At 44.3% G+C, this 19,657-nt stretch overlaps 1 protein-coding gene across 3 annotated transcripts in view; it reads right to left on the bottom strand.

The window, feature by feature from the left end:
* The window catches only part of SEMA4D (semaphorin 4D), a 65,515-nt gene that overhangs the window by 5,637 nt on the left and 40,221 nt on the right, over nucleotides 1-19,657 (bottom strand). For 2 of the 3 annotated variants that reach the window (XM_072150778.1, XM_072150779.1), the window contains 8 exons: nucleotides 18,830-18,981; nucleotides 15,226-15,392; nucleotides 14,894-15,050; nucleotides 13,789-14,011; nucleotides 12,485-12,600; nucleotides 12,140-12,312; nucleotides 10,816-10,859; nucleotides 8,688-10,531 (listed from right to left, as the gene is read on the bottom strand). In XM_072150778.1, coding sequence (XP_072006879.1) covers nucleotides 9,624-10,531; nucleotides 10,816-10,859; nucleotides 12,140-12,312; nucleotides 12,485-12,600; nucleotides 13,789-14,011; nucleotides 14,894-15,050; nucleotides 15,226-15,392; nucleotides 18,830-18,981 — 1,940 coding nt within the window. In that variant the 3' untranslated portion in view covers nucleotides 8,688-9,623. Of the gene's footprint in view, nucleotides 1-8,098; nucleotides 8,306-8,687; nucleotides 10,532-10,815; nucleotides 10,860-12,139; nucleotides 12,313-12,484; nucleotides 12,601-13,788; nucleotides 14,012-14,893; nucleotides 15,051-15,225; nucleotides 15,393-18,829; nucleotides 18,982-19,657 lie in introns of those variants that run through there. The other variant, XM_072150780.1, reaches the window with a different exon arrangement.

Below are 19,657 nucleotides of genomic sequence, written 5' to 3'. Positions count from 1 at the left end.
ACAACACATGTGCAATGTGATGTTCAAGGTTATATAAAGGGGGCCCAAACACAGTGTTTGCTATGATTTATGCCCCTGACTGGATCACAACCCCAATGAAAGTAACCAGGTCTTCTATTACATTACGTGGATATCTTTCCCAGCTTGTAGTACTAGAATACACCATGTTGAATAATGTAAGCAGAGACCTTATGATGCTCTGGGCAATGTTCTTATGGAAATCTTGTGCCATGGTATATAACACATATCACCTTCATGGCAATGGTATCCTCTAATTGCAGTATAAATGCATCCTGGCATATACCCCTGAATAATTTGTGCAGTGTGAGTGTAATGTGATGACTTCCCTTCCAAAGTCCCAGATCTCAATCAGATAAAGCAATCTTTGTATACACTGGAAAACAAAGTCCAATGCATTAAAGGGAAACTGTCACCACATTTTTCACAAATACAGTCAGTGGCAGGCTCCTATAGAGCCCTTGCAACTATCTGACTCTTTCTTTTAGCTAAAATTAGTTTCCCTCAAATCTCCATAAATCAGAGTTATAAACTTGCCTGGTATCTAGGGATCTTTAGAGCTAGTCGAGGGGCATGGCCTAATGTCATGTGACCAGGGTGATATCATCAAAGGTCTTTTAGCCTCTTAAAATTAGCAAACTGTACCCCATACACATATCTGACCATGGCTCTATGGGAAACTGCCACTAGCTATATTTGTGAAAAAACTGGTGAGAGGTTCCCTTTAAGCTCCTAACGAGCACCTTACCAGGTTTACTGTCCAAGCAACAAATATCAAAAGCACACCTTCAGAGGTCTTGTGGCGCTCAATATGAAGGTGAGAAACATTATTAAACCCCTTAAGGATGCAGCCTTTTTCACTCATTTTCTGCTCCCCACCTTCAAAAATCTATAACTTTTTCATTTTTTCCTGTAGAGAGTTGTGTGAGGGCTCCTTTTCTGTGTAACAAATTTTACTTCTTAGTGAAGTTATTTATTATTCTATGCCGTGAACAGGGGAAGCTGGAAAAAAAATTAAAATGTGGTGAAATTGGTGTAAAAACGCATTTGTGTCACTTTCTTGTGGGCTCAGTTTGTACAACTTTCACCATGGTTTGGTATGGAACTATATTTGGAAGAAGGGTGCCATTTCTTTTCAACCCCAGGGCAACCCCCTTTTAGTTAAGATCTTGCATTTGTGATACAACCCCTTTAATGCATCAGAACTGATTGGGTAGCATCATACCTCCCAACCGTCCCGCTTTCAGCGTGACAGTCCCGTTTTTTGGGCTCTGTCACGCTGCCACGGAAGGGGGAGAGAATGTCCCGGGCCCCGCCCACTTTCCCCGCTTTGTCCCGCCTCCTCCAGCTCCCGTAGTTTAGAGCTGCAGAGCAGCCAAGGCATGGGGGCCGGGAGGAGGCGGGACCAGCCCTTGCTACCTCCTCACATGATTGTGCAGACACGCCCCCTCCGCGAGTCATTGAGACTCCAGCCCCGGAGAAGATGGAATGACAGCAGGTAAGAGTGAGGGGAACAGGGGGGGTTGGAGGCTACTGGAGGAGGACAGGGGGGGCTGGAGGCTACAGGAGGAGGACAGGGGGGGGGGCTGGAGGCTACAGGAGGAGGACAGGGGGGGCTGGAGGCTACAGGAGGAGGACAGGGGGGGCTGGAGGCTACAGGAGGAGGACAGGGGGGGCTGGAGGCTACAGGAGGAGGACAGGGGGGGCTGTAGGCTACAGGAGGAGGACAGGGGGGGCTGTAGGCTACAGGAGGAGGACAGGGGGGGCTGGAGGCTACTGGAGGAGGACAGGGGGGGGCTGGAGGCTACTGGAGGAGGACAGGGGGGGGCTGGAGGCTACTGGAGGAGGACAGGGGAGGGCTGGAGGCTACAGGAAGAGGACGGGGTGCTGGAGGCTACTGGAGGAGGAAAGGGGGGGTGCTGGAGGCTACTGGAGGAGGACAAGGGGGTGCTGGAGGCTACAGTGGGGGCTGGGGCGCTGGAGGCTACAGTGGGGGCTGGGGCACAGGAGGACGACAGTGGGGGCTGGGGCACAGGAGGACGACAGTGGGGGCTGGGGCACAGGAGGACGACAGTGGGGGCTGGGGCACAGGAGGACGACAGTGGGGGCTGGGGCACAGGAGGACGACAGTGGGGGCTGGGGCACAGGAGGACGACAGTGGGGGCTGGGGCACAGGAGGACGACAGTGGGGGCTGGGGCACAGGAGGACGACAGTGGGGGCTGGGGCACAGGAGGACGACAGTGGGGGCTGGGGCACAGGAGGACGACAGGGGGTGCTGGGGCACAGGAGGACGACAGGGGGTGCTGGGGCACAGGAGGACGACAGGGGGTGCTGGGGCACAGGAGGACGACAGGGGGTGCTGGGGCACAGGAGGACGACAGGGGGTGCTGGGGCACAGGAGGACGACAGGGGGTGCTGGGGCACAGGAGGACGACAGGGGGTGCTGGGGCACAGGAGGACGACAGGGGGTGCTGGGGCACAGGAGGACGACAGGGGGTGCTGGGGCACAGGAGGACGACAGGGGGTGCTGGGGCACAGGAGGACGACAGGGGGTGCTGGGGCACAGGAGGACGACAGGGGGTGCTGGGGCACAGGAGGACGACAGGGGGTGCTGGGGGCTACATGACGACAGGGGGTGCTGGGGGCTACATGACGACAGGGGGTGCTGGGGGCTACATGACGAAAGGGGGTGCTGGGGGCTACATGACGAAAGGGGGTGCTGGGGGCTACATGACGACAGGGGGTGCTGGGGGCTACATGACGACAGGGGGTGCTGGGGGCTACATGACGACAGGGGGTGCTGGGGGCTACATGACGACAGGGGGTGCTGGGGGCTACATGACGACAGGGGGTGCTGGGGGCTACATGACGACAGGGGGTGCTGGGGGCTACATGACGACAGGGGGTGCTGGGGGCTACATGACGACAGGGGGTGCTGGGGGCTACATGACGACAGGGGGTGCTGGGGGCTACATGACGACAGGGGGTGCTGGGGGCTACATGACGACAGGGGGTGCTGGGGGCTACATGACGACAGGGGGTGCTGGGGGCTACATGACGACAGGGGGTGCTGGAGGCTACATGACGACAGGGGGTGCTGGAGGCTACATGACGACAGGGGGTGCTGGAGGCTACATGACGACAGGGGGTGCTGGAAGCTACATGACGACAGGGGGTGCTGGAAGCTACATGACGACAGGGGGTGCTGGAAGCTACATGACGACAGGGGGTGCTGGAAGCTACATGACGACAGGGGGTGCTGGAAGCTACATGACGACAGGGGGTGCTGGAAGCTACATGACGACAGGGGGTGCTGGAAGCTACATGACGACAGGGGGTGCTGGAAGCTACATGACGACAGGGGGTGCTGGAAGCTACATGACGACAGGGGGTGCTGGAAGCTACATGACGACAGGGGGTGCTGGAAGCTACATGACGACAGGGGGTGCTGGAAGCTACATGACGACAGGGGGGGCTGGGGCACAGGAGCAGGACAGGGGGGCTGGAGGCGGCTGGTGGGCAGGAGGCGGCGGTTGGTGGGCAGGAGGCGGCGGCTGGTGGGCAGGAGGCGGCGGCTGGTGGGCAGGAGGAGGCGGCTGGTGGGCAGGAGGAGGCGGCTGGTGGGCAGGAGGAGGCGGCTGGTGGGCAGGAGGAGGCGGCTGGTGGGCAGGAGGAGGCGGCTGGTGGGCAGGAGGAGGCGGCTGGTGGGCAGGAGGAGGCGGCTGTTGGGCAGGAGGAGGCGGCTGGTGGGCAGGAGGAGGCGGCTGGTGGGCAGGAGGAGGCGGCTGGTGGGCAGGAGGAGGCGGCTGGTGGGCAGGAGGAGGCGGCTGGTGGGCAGGAGGAGGCGGCTGGTGGGCAGGAGGAGGCGGCTGGTGGGCAGGAGGAGGCGGCTGGGGGACAGGAGGAGGCGGCTGGTGGGCAGGAGGAGGCGGCTGGGGGACAGGAGGAGGCGGCTGGGGGACAGGAGGAGGCGGCTGGGGGACAGGTGGAGGCGGCTGGGGGACAGGTGGAGGCGGCTGGGGGACAGGTGGAGGCGGCTGGGGGACAGGTGGAGGCGGCTGGGGGACAGGTGGAGGCGGCTGGGGGACAGGTGGAGGCGGCTGGGGGACAGGTGGAGGCGGCTGGGAGACAGGTGGATTCTGGAGGGGACTGTGGGACTGGAGGACAGGTGGAAGATGCTGAAGGAGAAGGCTGGAGGACAGGAGGCTAAAGGAGGAGGCTGGAGGACAGGAGTCTACAGGAGAAGGCTGGGGGACAGGAGGACAGGTGGAGACTGCTGGGGGACAGGAGGAGGAGGCTTGGGGACAGGAGGCTACAGGAGGAGGCTTGGGGACAGGAGGCTACAGGAGGAGGCTGGAGGACAGGGGGCAACAGGAGGCGGCTGGGGGACAGGAGGAGGAGGTTGGAGGACAGGAGGATTCTGGAGGCGACTGTGGGACTGGAGGACAGGTGGAGGATGCTGAAGGAGAAGGCTGGAGGACAGGAGGCTACAGGAGGAGGCTGGAGGACAGGAGACTACAGGAGGAGGCTGGAGGACAGGAGACTACAGGAGGAGGCTGGAGGACAGGAGACTACAGGAGGAGACTGGAGGACAGGAGACTACAGGAGGAGGCTGGAGGACAGGAGACTACAGGAGGAGGCTGGTGGACAGGAGACTACAGGAGGAGGCTGGTGGACAGGAGACTACAGGAGGAGGCTGGTGGACAGGAGACTACAGGAGGAGGCTGGTGGACAGGAGACTACAGGAGGAGGCTGGTGGACAGGAGACTACAGGAGGAGGCTGGTGGACAGGAGACTACAGGAGGAGGCTGGTGGACAGGAGACTACAGGAGGAGGCTGGAGGACAGGAGACTACAGGAGGAGGCTGGAGGACAGGAGACTACAGGAGGAGGCTGGAGGACAGGAGACTACAGGAGGAGGCTGGAGGACAGGAGACTACAGGAGGAGGCTGGAGGACAGGAGACTACAGGAGGAGGCTGGAGGACAGGAGACTACAGGAGGAGGCTGGAGGACAGAAGACTACAGGAGGAGACAGGGGGACAGGAGGCTACATTATAGAGATAGAGAACAGGGACCACACCATGTGAGGATGGGTGGGGGGAGAGGTACAGATAGGATTATGTGTAAGTTTGGGGAGATAAATAAAAGTGGAAATGAAATGTAAAGGGAGGATAAAATTAAAGAGGGGGTTTTATAGGTTGCAGATTTGCTTTAGGGGATATTATACGGGTCCATAGGGGTGGCCAAAGTAAGGGGCACTGTCAATGTTGATATTATACTATGCTTGTGGGTGGGACAATGGGCGTGGTTTAGAAAAAAGGGGAGGGGCTTTTGTCCCTCTTTCTCTTGTCCAAAAGTTGGGAGGTATGGGTAGCATGAGGGGGACCTCCATAATATTAGGCAGCTTGTTTTAAATGTAATAGCCATTATACAGCATAACTCAATTTATTATGCAATGTTTTACCTTTCTGAGCATTGCAGGTGCAATTGCAGCCTAAATTTGGCAAATAGTCTTAGTGTGCAATGAGAGCTACACAAACCTTGTGAATAAAAAATGTCTGAGATGACGCCTATGCAAATGCAACATTTTAATAAATGGTCATTAAAACCCCAATATGCTGCCATAATGTAGTATGGCAGTATATGGTAGGATTAATCAGACAACCTAGGGTTAAAGTACCCTAGTGGTTCTGAAAAATATTTTAAAAAAAAAAAAAAGATATAAACATTGACAGTAAAAATAATAAAAAATGTATGGTATTGCCACGTCCCAAAATGTCCGATCTATCAAAATATAATAATGGTTATTCCTGCCGTTTGACCCCGTTACGGAAAATAGCACCGAAAGTCGAAAATGCTACTTTTTTGCCATTTTGCAACATATAAAAAGGGTAATAAAAAGTGTTCAAAAGCTCATACAGTCCTCAAAATGGTAGCATTGAAAACGTCATTACACCACATCACGACATTACACCAGAAAATTACACCACACATAGCTCTGTACACTGAAGTATGAAAAAGTGAGGGCAAAATGAAGATTTTTTTTTTTGTACATTAGCGCCAGAAGATGACAAAATCCCCCAATTTTTTTTTGTACAGGTGTTTTTCATTTTTGTAAATGTATGAAAACATTATAAAACCTATATAAGTGTTATTTGGGGGCACACAGTGAAAGTTGTGAAAACCAAGCCCAGAAGAAAATGGTGCAAATGCATTTTTTTCACCAATTTCGCTGTATTTGGAATTTTTTTTTCCTGCTTTCCAGGGCATGGAATATTAAAAATCTGTCACTATGAAGTGGAATTTGTTACGCAGGAAACAAGCCATCACACAGCTCGTTACTTTGAAAAATAAAAAAGCCAGAGATTTTTGAAGGTGGGGAGTGAAAAATGAAAATGCAAAAACAAAAAAGTGCTGTTAAGGGGTTAAAGGGAATCTACCACCAGGATGAAGGACTGTCCCTCAGACTCATTTGCATACAGTCCTTCATCCTGGTGGTAGATGTCCTTTAAAAAAGTAAATGCACGATATATAGCTTGGGCACTTCTATGAAGCCTGGAAAGTCATTGCTGTAGCAGTAATGCGCTGAACACTATTTGTTTTACAAGCTTAAATCAGTGACTTCGTATAGCCGAAGGCACAGGATTTCAAGCAAACCATAGTCTGGAAAGGACAGGGTGCTGATGGATTTAACATGATAGCACAGCTCTGTAATTTGACATAATGACACCTTTAAAAAAAAAAAAAAAAGTTTGCTTTCTGCTTCACTGCATTCTCAAAATGCACATTTCAGCAATCACAAAAAAAGAAAAACCATACTAAACATGTGTGTGTACTTTTTGAAAGCCAGCACTTACCGATGTCAATCCAACAGAGGTTGCTTAGGATTAATAAAACAGAGAAATTGAGTAAATCTGACAGGTTAACAATGTATAGTAATATTCACAAACTGAAGCTCCTGTACTTAAAAGGATTGTACCAACTACTTCAGTTTTCCCCTAACAGGATAGGTAACAAACTTATCGGTAAGGGTCAGACTGCTTGGACCCCACACGATTATGAAAATTCAACTCCCAAAAATCCAGAGAACGGAGGTCCTGTTCTCACATATGGGTGGAGCATCAGGGCGAGCATGCATTTGCCTGCTCCATTCAATTGTATGAGATTGTCAGAAATGGTCCCTCCATCCATCAGGATGGTATAGGTGATCACAGGATTGCTGGGGGTTCCAATCTACTGACTATGGTGTCTCCGGCAGTCAGAACCTCACAGATAGACTTGTTATCTGGGAGAACTTAAATAGTTAATACAACCCTTTTAAAACTGCAGAAGTGGGGTAAACTCAATGAATATATTATTTCTGACCCCTCTGTTTCAGCGCTGGCTATAGCTCCAATTGTATTGCCTTATTGGGAAGAGCTATCCAAGTGCATGTCAGCACTGTAAGCAATTAGGCTACACCCACAGCACATTTTTAGACACGTTCAGCATATACGTCAGAAAATCTCCCGACATATACACTGAAAAAGTCAATAGACATAGAATTCCTGACCAAGGCTCACATTATGTATTTTATATAGTGTCTGCTCTATATATTTCTCGGTCATTAGAGACTATGTGGTACACATACAACAGCATGGCGTCCATTCCCAGCCTCTGCTGAGCATACACTGTGGGTGTTTCCCTAGTGATATAATTTCCAAATATGAACAGTTATGTCACTCAGAAGACACCCTGAACACCAGCAAAAATGTAACCAACAATTCCAGCGGAAAGCACGACACAGGAGTATTGACAGCCTGATCATGGTGAGTGATGCTGGAACAGAGGAATCAGATATTCATTTTATATATTTTATTTTACCAGAATGCTCTATTAAGGTAGCTTTTTGAATAGCCAATGTAAGTTATCATGAAAACAATAACCGTTTAAGTCTTTGTGCCATTTTTGTCTTGTAGAATCTAACCACAGAAGATTGAATGAATGAATCAAAAAATGCATCAATATACACAGAATATTATCCATTATCTGATTCAAATTAATCCAACAAACTGGTTTTGGAGTTGAGCGCATACTCACCAGTTCCATGACAAAAGAGGTGAAACGTTGCATGAACCTGAACCAACTGGCCCTGATCACTTAGGAAAGGAGGAAGCAGTTTTAGCACATCTGAGTCTGTACTAGACTGAACTTCAAGTGGCATACTGGAGAGTGAAGGATGCAGTTCAGAAGCCATAGAAGACACAAGAGAAGTGACAGGAGGAGGAAAAAGGATGGGAGATGAGGCTGTGTGACAGACAGGGATAGAAGAGAAAAAAGCAGCTAAGAAAATAGAGACAACCAAGATGTATAATATCACAAAATGATATTTATGCATTAAAAGGGATTGTCTGGGTGGAGGGTTTTATACAGAAGCTCAGTGGGGAGGTGACATTAAGAGGCACATACTCGCAGCAGTCTACTGGCAGTGCACAAGCCTCTCTATACAAGCAGAGGGCTGCAGTGACAGGTAGAGTGGAAAAGAGGGGTGAATATAGCACATTTTACTCATTATTAAAACCCCCTTGATCCCGGGCCACCGCTTACAAGACTTCAGGGAAGGTAGAGATGCAGAAGGTGAAAGGCAATGCTGTAAATGTATGAAAGTCAATAAGACAATACTGGCCAGTTACTCTTAAAACAATAAAATAATACTTTAATTTTAGGGCTTTCTGAATTTACATTTATACAGAACTGGTATAGAAAAATAGAACAAATTATTTTTCAGAAATATAAACAGCAAGCATCACAGTGTGTTTTCCCCTACAGTATATGGAAAGTACCCCCTAAACGATATTACCGCTACAATGTATTCAGATTCCAGTCTTTATATCAATACAAGTTTATAAAATTTTGCAGTTTTACTCCAGTGTTCTGACAGGTAAAATATATTATTAAAAAAAACAGTCTTTGCTGAAACAGTTACATTTTTCCCTCACTGTCCAAACAAGCATTGGCTTCTAAAAGTAGTCTCTTTTGCTTTATCCGTGGTTAAGAGAGCAGGGTTTACTTGCATCTTTCCCAGTTTCAGATGTCATATCTGTACTCTGCTTCCAGCCAATGCTGCGACGCACAACAAAGTGGAATTTTTGTGTTATCTTCTAGTTCATAAAAGGAAGGTTTATTTTTCTCCCTGAGAATCAACTAAATATATTTGTCACAAACCATATAGAAATTAAAACACGGAACATTTTACAGCAAGTTTGTTCTTAAATGTATACCTTCAAGTACTAAAGAAAATAGATGGGACCCATGTGGCCCAGTTGAGCAGATCTTTAACAATCTGATAAACAATTAACTTCCAATTTGGAATTAACTTCATAATTCGGTTTTGTGCAATGACTGAACACACTACATCAGTCTGTTGTGACGAAGAAAACAAGGAAAACAAAAAGGAAAAAATGGTAAAGGAATGGAAATAAGAAAGCATTTTCTCAGGGCCTACAGAAGTTATACCCTAATACCCACATCTCCTTTTAGGAAATGGAGTGAAGCTGGGTAGTGGACTGCAGCATAGCCCTATTGCTTATGGCTCAGATTGCTTTAATCACTGGTTGTAGGACGCTCAATCTCCATCAGAATCTGCATATTTTATTTCACACTTGACATCGAATGGTTGGTCCTTTTCTGTTTCTGTTGTTGTCTCATCCTCCTTATGTGTGATGTTCCCGTTGCCACAGTCTGGCTCTGTCTCGTAGCCGGTGTCATGAGGCGCTTTCTGAGCTCCTCCACATTGGTTCTCAGGGCACACCTTCTCCACCAAGGTTTCTTTAACACCTTGCTCACAGTCTTTCAAGTTGAGGGGAGTCTTCTTCTTGCTATGCAGCATGGCATCACGGTACTTCAGACAAGTGGCTGGTAGGAAACCCTTGTAGCAGTTGTACGTCAGCAATAAGAAGAACAGGAAAAAGAATACGATAACCAAGATTATAAGGAGAGAGCAATCATTGGTGTTGCTCAAGTACAAAGCCTTTCCCACACCTACATCCGCTACGGAGCTGAATACCTCCATCGTAGATATTGTGGGTGTTACTTTGTTGTTTAATTGTGTTACATCAACCAACTGTGTCACTGCTTGAGTCGTTGATGTTTTAGTGGTCTTCTTTGGGGCTGTATAAATCCTTGTGATCTCTATGGGCTCTTCCTTCTGTGTTGTAGATTGAGTTGTGCTGGTCAGGGGGAGTGGTGTCCTTTCAATTTCTAAATCATGTTTCATGACCACCTGAGAAATCAACTTGTCCTTTACAGCCTCTTGTGACCAGCACCGGTAAGTGCCTGCGTCCCACTCGGTCACATTGAAAATGATTAAAGTACTTTGCAGAAGATATTTCGGTGGGTTTATTTTCAAGGTTTCATCATTGAATGTCCAAAACACCGAAGCCAAATTAGATTTGTAAGAGCATTTCAGCTCCACCGTGCTTCCTGCCTTCACCTTGTACCTCATACTTTCCCGGATTCCTTTATCAGCAGAATCTAAAAAAGTGGGTACATATCAACAACCATTCTGTTAAATAAGGCTACATTGCAGTTTTTACTTTTAAAGCAGTGATGGATGGCTATCCAGCATGCTTTGTGTCAAAAGAGAAATCATTTGCTATGATGAACACTGGGCTTTGTCATATTTGATAAATAAATTCATAGTATATATAAAGAACCAGGTCAATAAAGTTATATATAAAGAGAACTACGCAGTATATGAAAACTTTACTAGAAAGACAATTCTATTCAACATCCAAAGACCCATTCAGGAAACATACCTGGGCAGTGAGACGAGTCTCCATTTAAGGACTGAATCAACAACCTATAAAAGACAAAGATAATGTACACGTGACAATCCAGACAAAATAAAGCTAATGCTGGTGTGCATTAACAATGGGTATTTTAGATCTGGGAATTTGATCGATATAATAGACAGGTTGCATTTATAGGCAACTGAAAATTTATACATTTGAAGGGAATGGGATAGATATTTTTGAATACACAAGTGGTTAACTACTTTAAACATACAGTTTGCACATATATATATACACATAAAAATATTGGCAGCTGCTACTTGCCACTGGTTACATTAATATTAATTAAGCAATTTTCTACTTAAACTTAGTACCTGAAAATATTAAAGGCACTTCACTGTGCCTAACTACAGCGCCATAACTACAGCTCATACGCATTGCAGCCAGGGTGTGGTACACTGGCTTCACTGTGCAGGTGCACCGGACTGAGGCACTGATATTGGGCCACAATACAAGCCCATGCGCAGCTTAGGTTTCCTTCACAATTTGCAGGTTACAAACAATGAATATTCAGTTCAGTCAAGGGCATATAACAGCAGAACTGACTGCCACAAAATTTGTGCCTCCAGCTGTCAGCTCACACGCCGGGCCCCAAAAACCACAGCCTTATGTGGGAGCACATTGTGCTGGTGAAACAATGTATAGCACCAAAGGCCCAAAATGGCATTGTTGTGCAGGGGGCATTAATCTGGGCATATACAGGCAGTCCCCAGGTTACGTACAAGATAGGTTCCATAGATTTGTACTTAAGTTGAATTTGTATGCAAGTCGAAACTGTATATTTTATCATTGTAGTTCCAGACAAATTTTTTTTTGCTGTAATTGGAGAAAGGATTATCAATAAAGCTTCATTACAGACACCTTACAGCTGATCACTGCAGCCGGGACTAAAGGAAAGCATCCAGAGAGCTTCAACAGAGGTCACAGGGGGCATAGGGGTCTTTCTGTAACTAGGGGTCATCTGTAAGTCGGTTGTCCTTAAGTAGGGGACTTCCTGTACTACAACATCACTGAGTGAGTTGTTAATCAACATATTTTCTCCTAGTCATAGCAGTCACATTGTAGCAACCTTTTATGTGGTAAAAAACCTTTGGAAAGTCCAAACACACAACATCCATGGTGGTGTAATCCACAGTTTTTGTTTCTCAAAACATTAATAGGAAGTAGGAAAAACCCATAGTAAAGTTAACAAGGACCATTTTCAAATGGAGGCCGATTAGTTTGTATTCTACTTATTCTACATTTGTTTTGTATATTTCTTACATTATGTTTATGAACCATAACATACCTGTCAGTATTACTCTCTGCAAGGATATTAACGCAGGAATTCTTGCCTTTGTGCCAAGCACAGTAAGGATCCCTTGTCAGTATGCACTCTGCACACGAAGCAAGCTTCTCACAGAAAGCAACAGGAGTTTGTACCACCTCAGTGTTGGATCCAGCATAGATGTATCTTTTGGCCTGGAAGTATTAAAAAGAGTGAGGTAGAAATCATGAACTGTAGGCATATAAGTGGACAAATAAGAAACCACAATGTCAGTATAAAAAGTAATAAGCAGTATATGAACAAATATAAAAAAGGTGTTTTAAAAAAGTAAATTAATGTAAAGATTTAACAATATCTACTGCTTACCTGCTTGTCTGAAAGAAGTAATGTTTGGACGGCCTGATGATCAGGAAAAAGGACTATTTCTTCAATAATTCGCATGTCCATGTCATGGCTGACTGCTTTGTGCAACATCCCTTTATCTACAAAAGATCATTTAAGTTTGGTTGTTTATATCGGGCATTTGACATGTAAAGCCAAATAACACTGTAACATAAAGGAATTTATGTGACAGCAAGTATTTTTATTAATTGATATACTAATAATAGAAGTTTATACTAAATAGCTAGCTAACCAGACTTCCTTTCCTGTTTCCCAGTGAAAACTGATTTCCATGGAAACAAATTCACACACTGCCTGGCAAATAAGTTGCCATGGTATATACTCCTGCAGTAACGAGTTAGGCTGAATTCACACGATGTATGCCCACCGTACCGTAGTACATCGGTGCCGGGGAGAGCGCTGCTCACTCCAGCCCCTCTCCATAGCTTAACATCAGTATAAACCCTCCTTGCATGTTATTTATTATTAGCGAATTAGTATTTAGTGAGGCTGGTAATTATTGAATTATTGAAATTTATAAGGCTGTCCAAAACAGACAATTCTTAGCATAGTACAATCATCTTATATTTGTTATCTATGGCCTTCCTTCTAAAATGAACTTTTAAAATTATGCTAAGGAGTCTGAAGGGCTCTGGTGGGCGTTACCAGAGCCCCTCCTTGCTATAGCGTTACAGGCTGTACCAGTTTGCAAGGAGCACTTCCCCCTTTCCACTGTGTGCTGGAACTTTTCCTGCATCGAGATTACAGCAGGCAGAGGGAAGGTGGAAATGCCTACGAAGCTGCAACATGGAGGGGCTCTGGTAAAACCCCCCAGAGCTCTTTTAACTCATTAGCATAGTTTTACATTTTGATTTTCAAAGGAACGAGGCCATGGACAACAAATCTAAGAATATTACAACAGCAACAGTGCTTGCATATACATGTAAGTGCTCCTTAATAGATTGGTAGGGGGCCGACACTCATACCCCACAATCTGCAGCTGATACCAGCAGAGTGTATGGAGATGGAAGTAGATAACGTTGTAGTCACTCAGTAGTTGTGCTGGGTTGGCAGTTTATCTCTCATTCTTTCGGAGTTTGAAACCATCTTTATACAGCTCTGTACACACTGATAAGACAAAGCTTTTAAAGCAGGGCCCAGTGTCAGACCACAGTAATGTTTATTAAGGACCTATCCTTACAGATTATCTATTAATTGTCAGTAGCACAAACCCCTTTAAATAAAATATAGGAATAATGATGTTAAGTATTGATAGCAATCATTTTTACCTGTACTAATAAACATGACATCGTAAGTGTTCCCATCCAATGCGGTGACCTGGTCTACAACTATCTGAGTGTAGGTCACATTTTGATGCACAAGTTTGGGTCTCTTTCCAATCGGAGCCACAGAATCATCCATTAGAGGGTGGTCTTTCACAAACTGCAATGTCTTGTCTGGAAGGTTAAGCGAGCTGGTATAGTTCATGGCTTTAGCTTCATTGTTAATGCACTGAAAACAAAAAAAGGTCATAAATGAAGATGAAATTAAAAACCGATAGCAGATAACAGATGCTCACAGATGCATCACTACTGAGGCACATTTACTGATTCTGTCTAATACTTAAAGGGTCACCAGAAATTACCCCATTAAACTACTAACCCCTAAGGTATAGAATGTCCTTTCTATTAAATAAAAAAAGAAAAACTACTTGGACTGCGCAATTCAGCGACAGGGCAAATTTATTAGGGTGACTCATTGGGGGACAATTATCATTCACTGACTGTCAGCACATGATAAAGTCTCCTCCCCTGACCATGGACAGATTTATAAGCAAACATAAGCAGTTTTCTATAGAAGAACAGTAAGATGAGATATTGAAAATGGTGAGGAATTGATGCAGAAAGTATATTGCAAAATTGTAGAACTATTCATTATACAAACAATATCAATTATTTGCTAAAAGTGAACAACCCCTTTAATAGCTTGTACGTCACTGGTGTACAAGCCCTGATAAATCTTCCCCATTCTGTACCATAGATCTGATGCATCGTCAGACGCTTTCTAATATAGTTTAACACAACCTAATGATCGATTTACTTTGCAACAAAATACACCTCTTTCATACACAGCCATATCTCCTTGATGAGCATTGCACAAACATTGTTTAACACATAAGATATATTATGCTTTATTTAAAGTCAAGTTCTTGAGACTTCATTTTTTTGGTTCCAATTTTTGGAACACCCTTAATACAAATCCTTTATTACTAGAGGAATATGTTGGCATAACCAAGTAAAAAACTGCCAAAAGAAAGTAGATAACAGGAACCGTTTAAAATGAATAATCTAAAACTAAACCATAAAATATTTTCATAGTAAAGCCATCACTTACTGCTCCAGGACGTGGCTTCGGGATCTCCCCATTAAACTGCACCCACTTTGTGTGCGCTTGTTCCACAGTGGCGCTCTGCATGTACTTTCCCTTAGTGAAGACATCTTCCACTGTAGATAAACTGTATGAGCACACTGCTGACATGCCAACATTGTTCCTTAAAGAAAACAGAAGAGTGTTGAATACTTGTACAACTTTTAGAAAGTCACATAGAGGACTTTTACAAGAAGCTTAGGGGTAACAAAGGGATGCATGATACCAAAGCATTCATGACATGATTATACTGTCACAGAGAAGTAATGAATATCTTGCTAATAATAATATATACTTACAGATGAGAAGTAAAAACTCCATAAATGACAGGTTCTCTTAATTTCAGGATAAAAACATCATTGACAACATTGAAGATCAAGTTATTTTCTGGGGAGTGACAAATCATCCTGGCTTTGAGAAATGTTGTCCATTTCTTCTGCAATGTTCTGAGTCCTCCTTGATCACTCTGGGACATAAAAATTGAAAGAATGTATGAAACAGCGGTAACTAATGGCTATGGCCACCATCACACAAGAAAACACAATGTGGACCAATGACATGTAGCCAACTGTGGTTACACAATATCACTCCAAAGATCTCTCGCATGTTAGTTCTTGGCATGCTCTATAGTGTGATTATACTACTGACATACATGTCAAACATGTCTGCTGGAATACAAGCATTCCAACTTATAACACATGGCAGATTGATCCTTTCTGTGTTTTTAAGAGAGTGTTCCATTAATGGAGAATGGCACTCAAAGTGAACCTGTCACATCAGAACCCCCCACAGACTCCAAACCATACCTTATGACTACTAGGCGTTTTAATATCTTGTATGGAATGAAGCATTTCTTCCAAAATGACATTTATTAATGTCCTGTCTCTTTTTAGACCCATGCGATCAAGAGTTACCCCACTTCCACCCGGCGGTCTATACTAGTAACCCCATCCCCATCCCGGACATAACTATTCTCCTTGTCATGACTCCTGAACAGGCACAGTGTGCACGTGAGTTCAGTGCTAGTCCTGCACGTACCCTGCTAGGGCTGGTCAGTTGCACACACATGACGTGCATGCGCCTCAGCTATCTAATTGTACATTGAAAATGCTGGTCTATGTAGCTAGACAGCGCTAGCAGGGTATGTGTAGGACCAGCACTGAACTCACAGGAACACTGTGCCTGTGCAAGGATCTTGCTAGGGAGAACAGTGAAGTCCTGGAAGGGGGCAGGGTTACCAGTTTAAACAGCCAGGTGGAGGTGGGGTAGCTCTTTAAATAGGATATGGTCTGGAAACATAATTGCCCCCTAAACACAAACTATATACATATATCAACCATCAGAAAAAGTCTTTATTGACAGAAATAGTAAATGGTACAGTATGATCATATTTTGGTTAAGACAGCCTCTTAAACCTTTCACAACTGCGTTGTGGTTTGCAACCATGTATCACACACCACCAGTGCTCAATCAACACCCCAGCCAATCAACAAGCCGTCCATGGTTTTGGAAGACCATATAGAACTATTTCTCAACCAGTTTTTTATATTTTATATACATTTGAAAGTTTTTCTTGAGTGTTTATTAAGGTTTCCAAGTCACTACATCTAATAATAGAAAAAAAAAAACAACCAGCAATTTTCACACTAACACTGGGGTTAATATATCGGATGCAATGATGTTTTGTCATTCAAAGTGATCAAAAAGTTGTATAAAATGGTATCAATGACGTGTACAGAGCTGTGTTTATAAACATTAAGGGGGAGACTTATCATATGATCATAGGATTGTGCCGGGCTAAACTACACCAGGCCCAACTCTGCGCAGTTTTGAGTAAACTAGCTTTGAGCCCTGTGCCCGCCCCTTCCATGTCCACATGGCGTGGAGGTGGCATAGTCGCTATTGTAATTGCAAATACTTGCACTGCACAACAATTTGTGATTATTTAAGAAAACTGCCGTAGAAGCAATGATAAATTATCCCCTATGGGTGTAAGAATGCGATGATACAAACATTTTTTTTAAGATTCTTATTTTTTAAAGGTATTAAGAAACAAAAGGCTATACAGTTGGTATCTCTGCCATCTTTCCGACCCTATGAATGGACATACGAAATACTGGCCACACATTAAAATAAAAATCATAAGAAAATGGTGCAACTTCCCCTTTCAATTCTACCAGGTTTGCAAATTTTTCTTTCCAGGGCATTTCCCAGAATACTATATGGTGAAAAAAGGAAGTACAATCTATACAACAGATAACAGATTATAAGTTGCACACTTCAAAAGGTAGAGACAATAAGTTTCTATGTTATGTACAAGTGTGTATATCATACAAATTACACACATACATTGAGGTGCTGGGTTTTTTTATTTAAAGGGAACCCATCACCAGGGACCTCCATGTGTCCTTTTCAAATATATGAAAACACCCATCACTTGGCTTAGCGACGCCCCCTGCTCCGCTACAGCCAATCCCGAGTGAGGGGATTTATTCATATATGTGAAAAGGACACATGGAGGAACAGTTTCCCAAGGGTGGGGGTGGGGGGACTGCTCCTTTCCAGCCACTCCCAGTGGACGAGTGCCTAGTCACACAGCAGATGCTAATGAAAGGTACAATATAACATATCTTTTTTTCTGTAAAACCAATTTTTTTTATACAAAAACACTTTGTCAGTGTATGTACTATGCTCTGCGGGGATTGGGGGAGTGCTAAAAATGGATCTCCTGGTGACAGGTTCCCTTTAAAATGCATGAAGTATTACAAAAAATAGGACATAACATCAACATAAAACATAGGTTCACAGATGGCTACATGTTGTTTATTAGTAATGATTAACATTCCTCAGTACTGTGTAATGTTTAGCCAGCATTTCAGTATTCCCCCTGCTGAAGATGATGCACATGATCACCAATAAAAGTGATCTCCATGCACAATTGAGATTGCCTATTATGAAGCATTGCCAGCCTTCTCTACAACCCAGTGATAGAAGCAGGCAGCTGGGCTCATTTTTTGGTTTGAGTGATGACAGCTTGGCATGAATTTTCACCTGTCATCGCTACTTAAGACAAAGCACAGCCTGTCAGAAGCATCTCGTAGCACTTAAGGAAAAAATGTGAAAAGGAGAGTGCAGATATATTTTCACCATAAGTCATTCCCATACATCTATTAATGTATTTGGGATCGGAAATCCATCTGCAGTAATACTCGGAATACTCTGTGTGCTTGAAGAGTAAGGATATAAAATTATGCTGTGCTTTTCAGAAAGTTAGTTCAATAATCTTCTTAAAAAGTTCTCTGCAACTTGCCAATCACAGCAGAAGTTTGCACAAAACACATGTGTTCCCAGAAAGCTTAGCTGATGGTAGACGATTATTACTCACCTCCCAGTCCCCGAATTCTTCATCTTCCATTACTCAAAACTTTTTATGGCCGCATTTTGGAAAAAAATTATTTTATACCATACTCTGAAAAGCCCCACCAGGCTCTACAACAATTTCATTTACCGTATTCATGGCCGGGTCGGACGTCACCAGCTCTCAGAGCTCTGCAGAGCACCAAAGGCTAATTTACATATGGTATGAAATCTTTTTTTTTCTTCAAAATCCGGCCATAAAAAGTTATGAGGAATGGAGAAAAGAAAACGTGGGCACGGGAAAGGGAGGGGAGCAATAATCAGCTAAGCTGATGGTAGATGCCCTCTAAGCAGCAATTGCGTGAGCTCACCCGCATGCAGTTGTTAAGCAAATTAATTTGCCCCAAGAGATTTATAGAAGAGGCAAATCAGTGATTTTCAGATACACGGGTATGAGTGTATAGAGATAACATGTGGTCTGCAGATTAGAAGGTTCATAGGAACACATTAAAGCTCTTTTTCACAAAACAAGAATAGCCTGATTACCTTACAAACTCTGGCAATTCTGGGTATAAGAAGCTTGTTGAAAAATTCATACTCCACAGATACTTCAGTGAAGAAAAAATAGACTTTGTCATCATCCCCATCTGGATTATTTTCCGGTGCCCTGATGACATCCGCATGCACAAATCTGGGTTCTGTGTAGACATAATGTAGAATTTTGATGAGCAACCAAAAAAAATAGTAATTTGGATGAAATCTTACAATGCTACAAAAAAAGGTTACCTTTATAGGAGAATGGACTATGTAAAGCACAGAGATAATGGTTTCTGAAAAAGTGGCTAACAAGAATAAATAGTCCTATAAGGTCTCAATGGATGTCTTTATAGGACTTAAAGGGGTATTCTCATTTCGTCAAATTAATGTTATTGTTTGTATACATATATGTTTAATTTAAGTAATTATTTTTCTCATATACTGGACTCCTTACAGTTTTCTAGATCGCTGCTTGCTGACATTCTATAGAAAGCTTTTATGTTCGCTTCCAGTGGACAGAGATCTGACCATGGTCACACATGTGCAAGGCTGGAAAGCATCCTAGTGAGTAATCAGAGCTCTGTGATAACGAGCCATGCACCTGTGTGATCATGGTCAGATTTCTGCGCACTGGAAATAAACAATAAAGCTTTTTATAGAAGAATAGCAAGCAGAGATCTAGAAAACCATGAGGACTTAATACATAAGGTGTAATGGAAAATTGTATACATTTTCATTCTACAAACAATAACATTTATTTAACGAAATAGGGAATAACCCTTTAATGATTGTCAATTATGAACATGAAGTCTATTCTAACATTTATTGACATTCAGA

The sequence above is a fragment of the Engystomops pustulosus genome, chromosome 1 (genome assembly GCF_040894005.1).
Source record: "Engystomops pustulosus chromosome 1, aEngPut4.maternal, whole genome shotgun sequence".
In the NCBI taxonomy this organism is placed as follows: Eukaryota; Metazoa; Chordata; class Amphibia; order Anura; family Leptodactylidae; genus Engystomops; species Engystomops pustulosus.
This window is presented reverse-complemented; position numbering and strand designations above follow the sequence as displayed.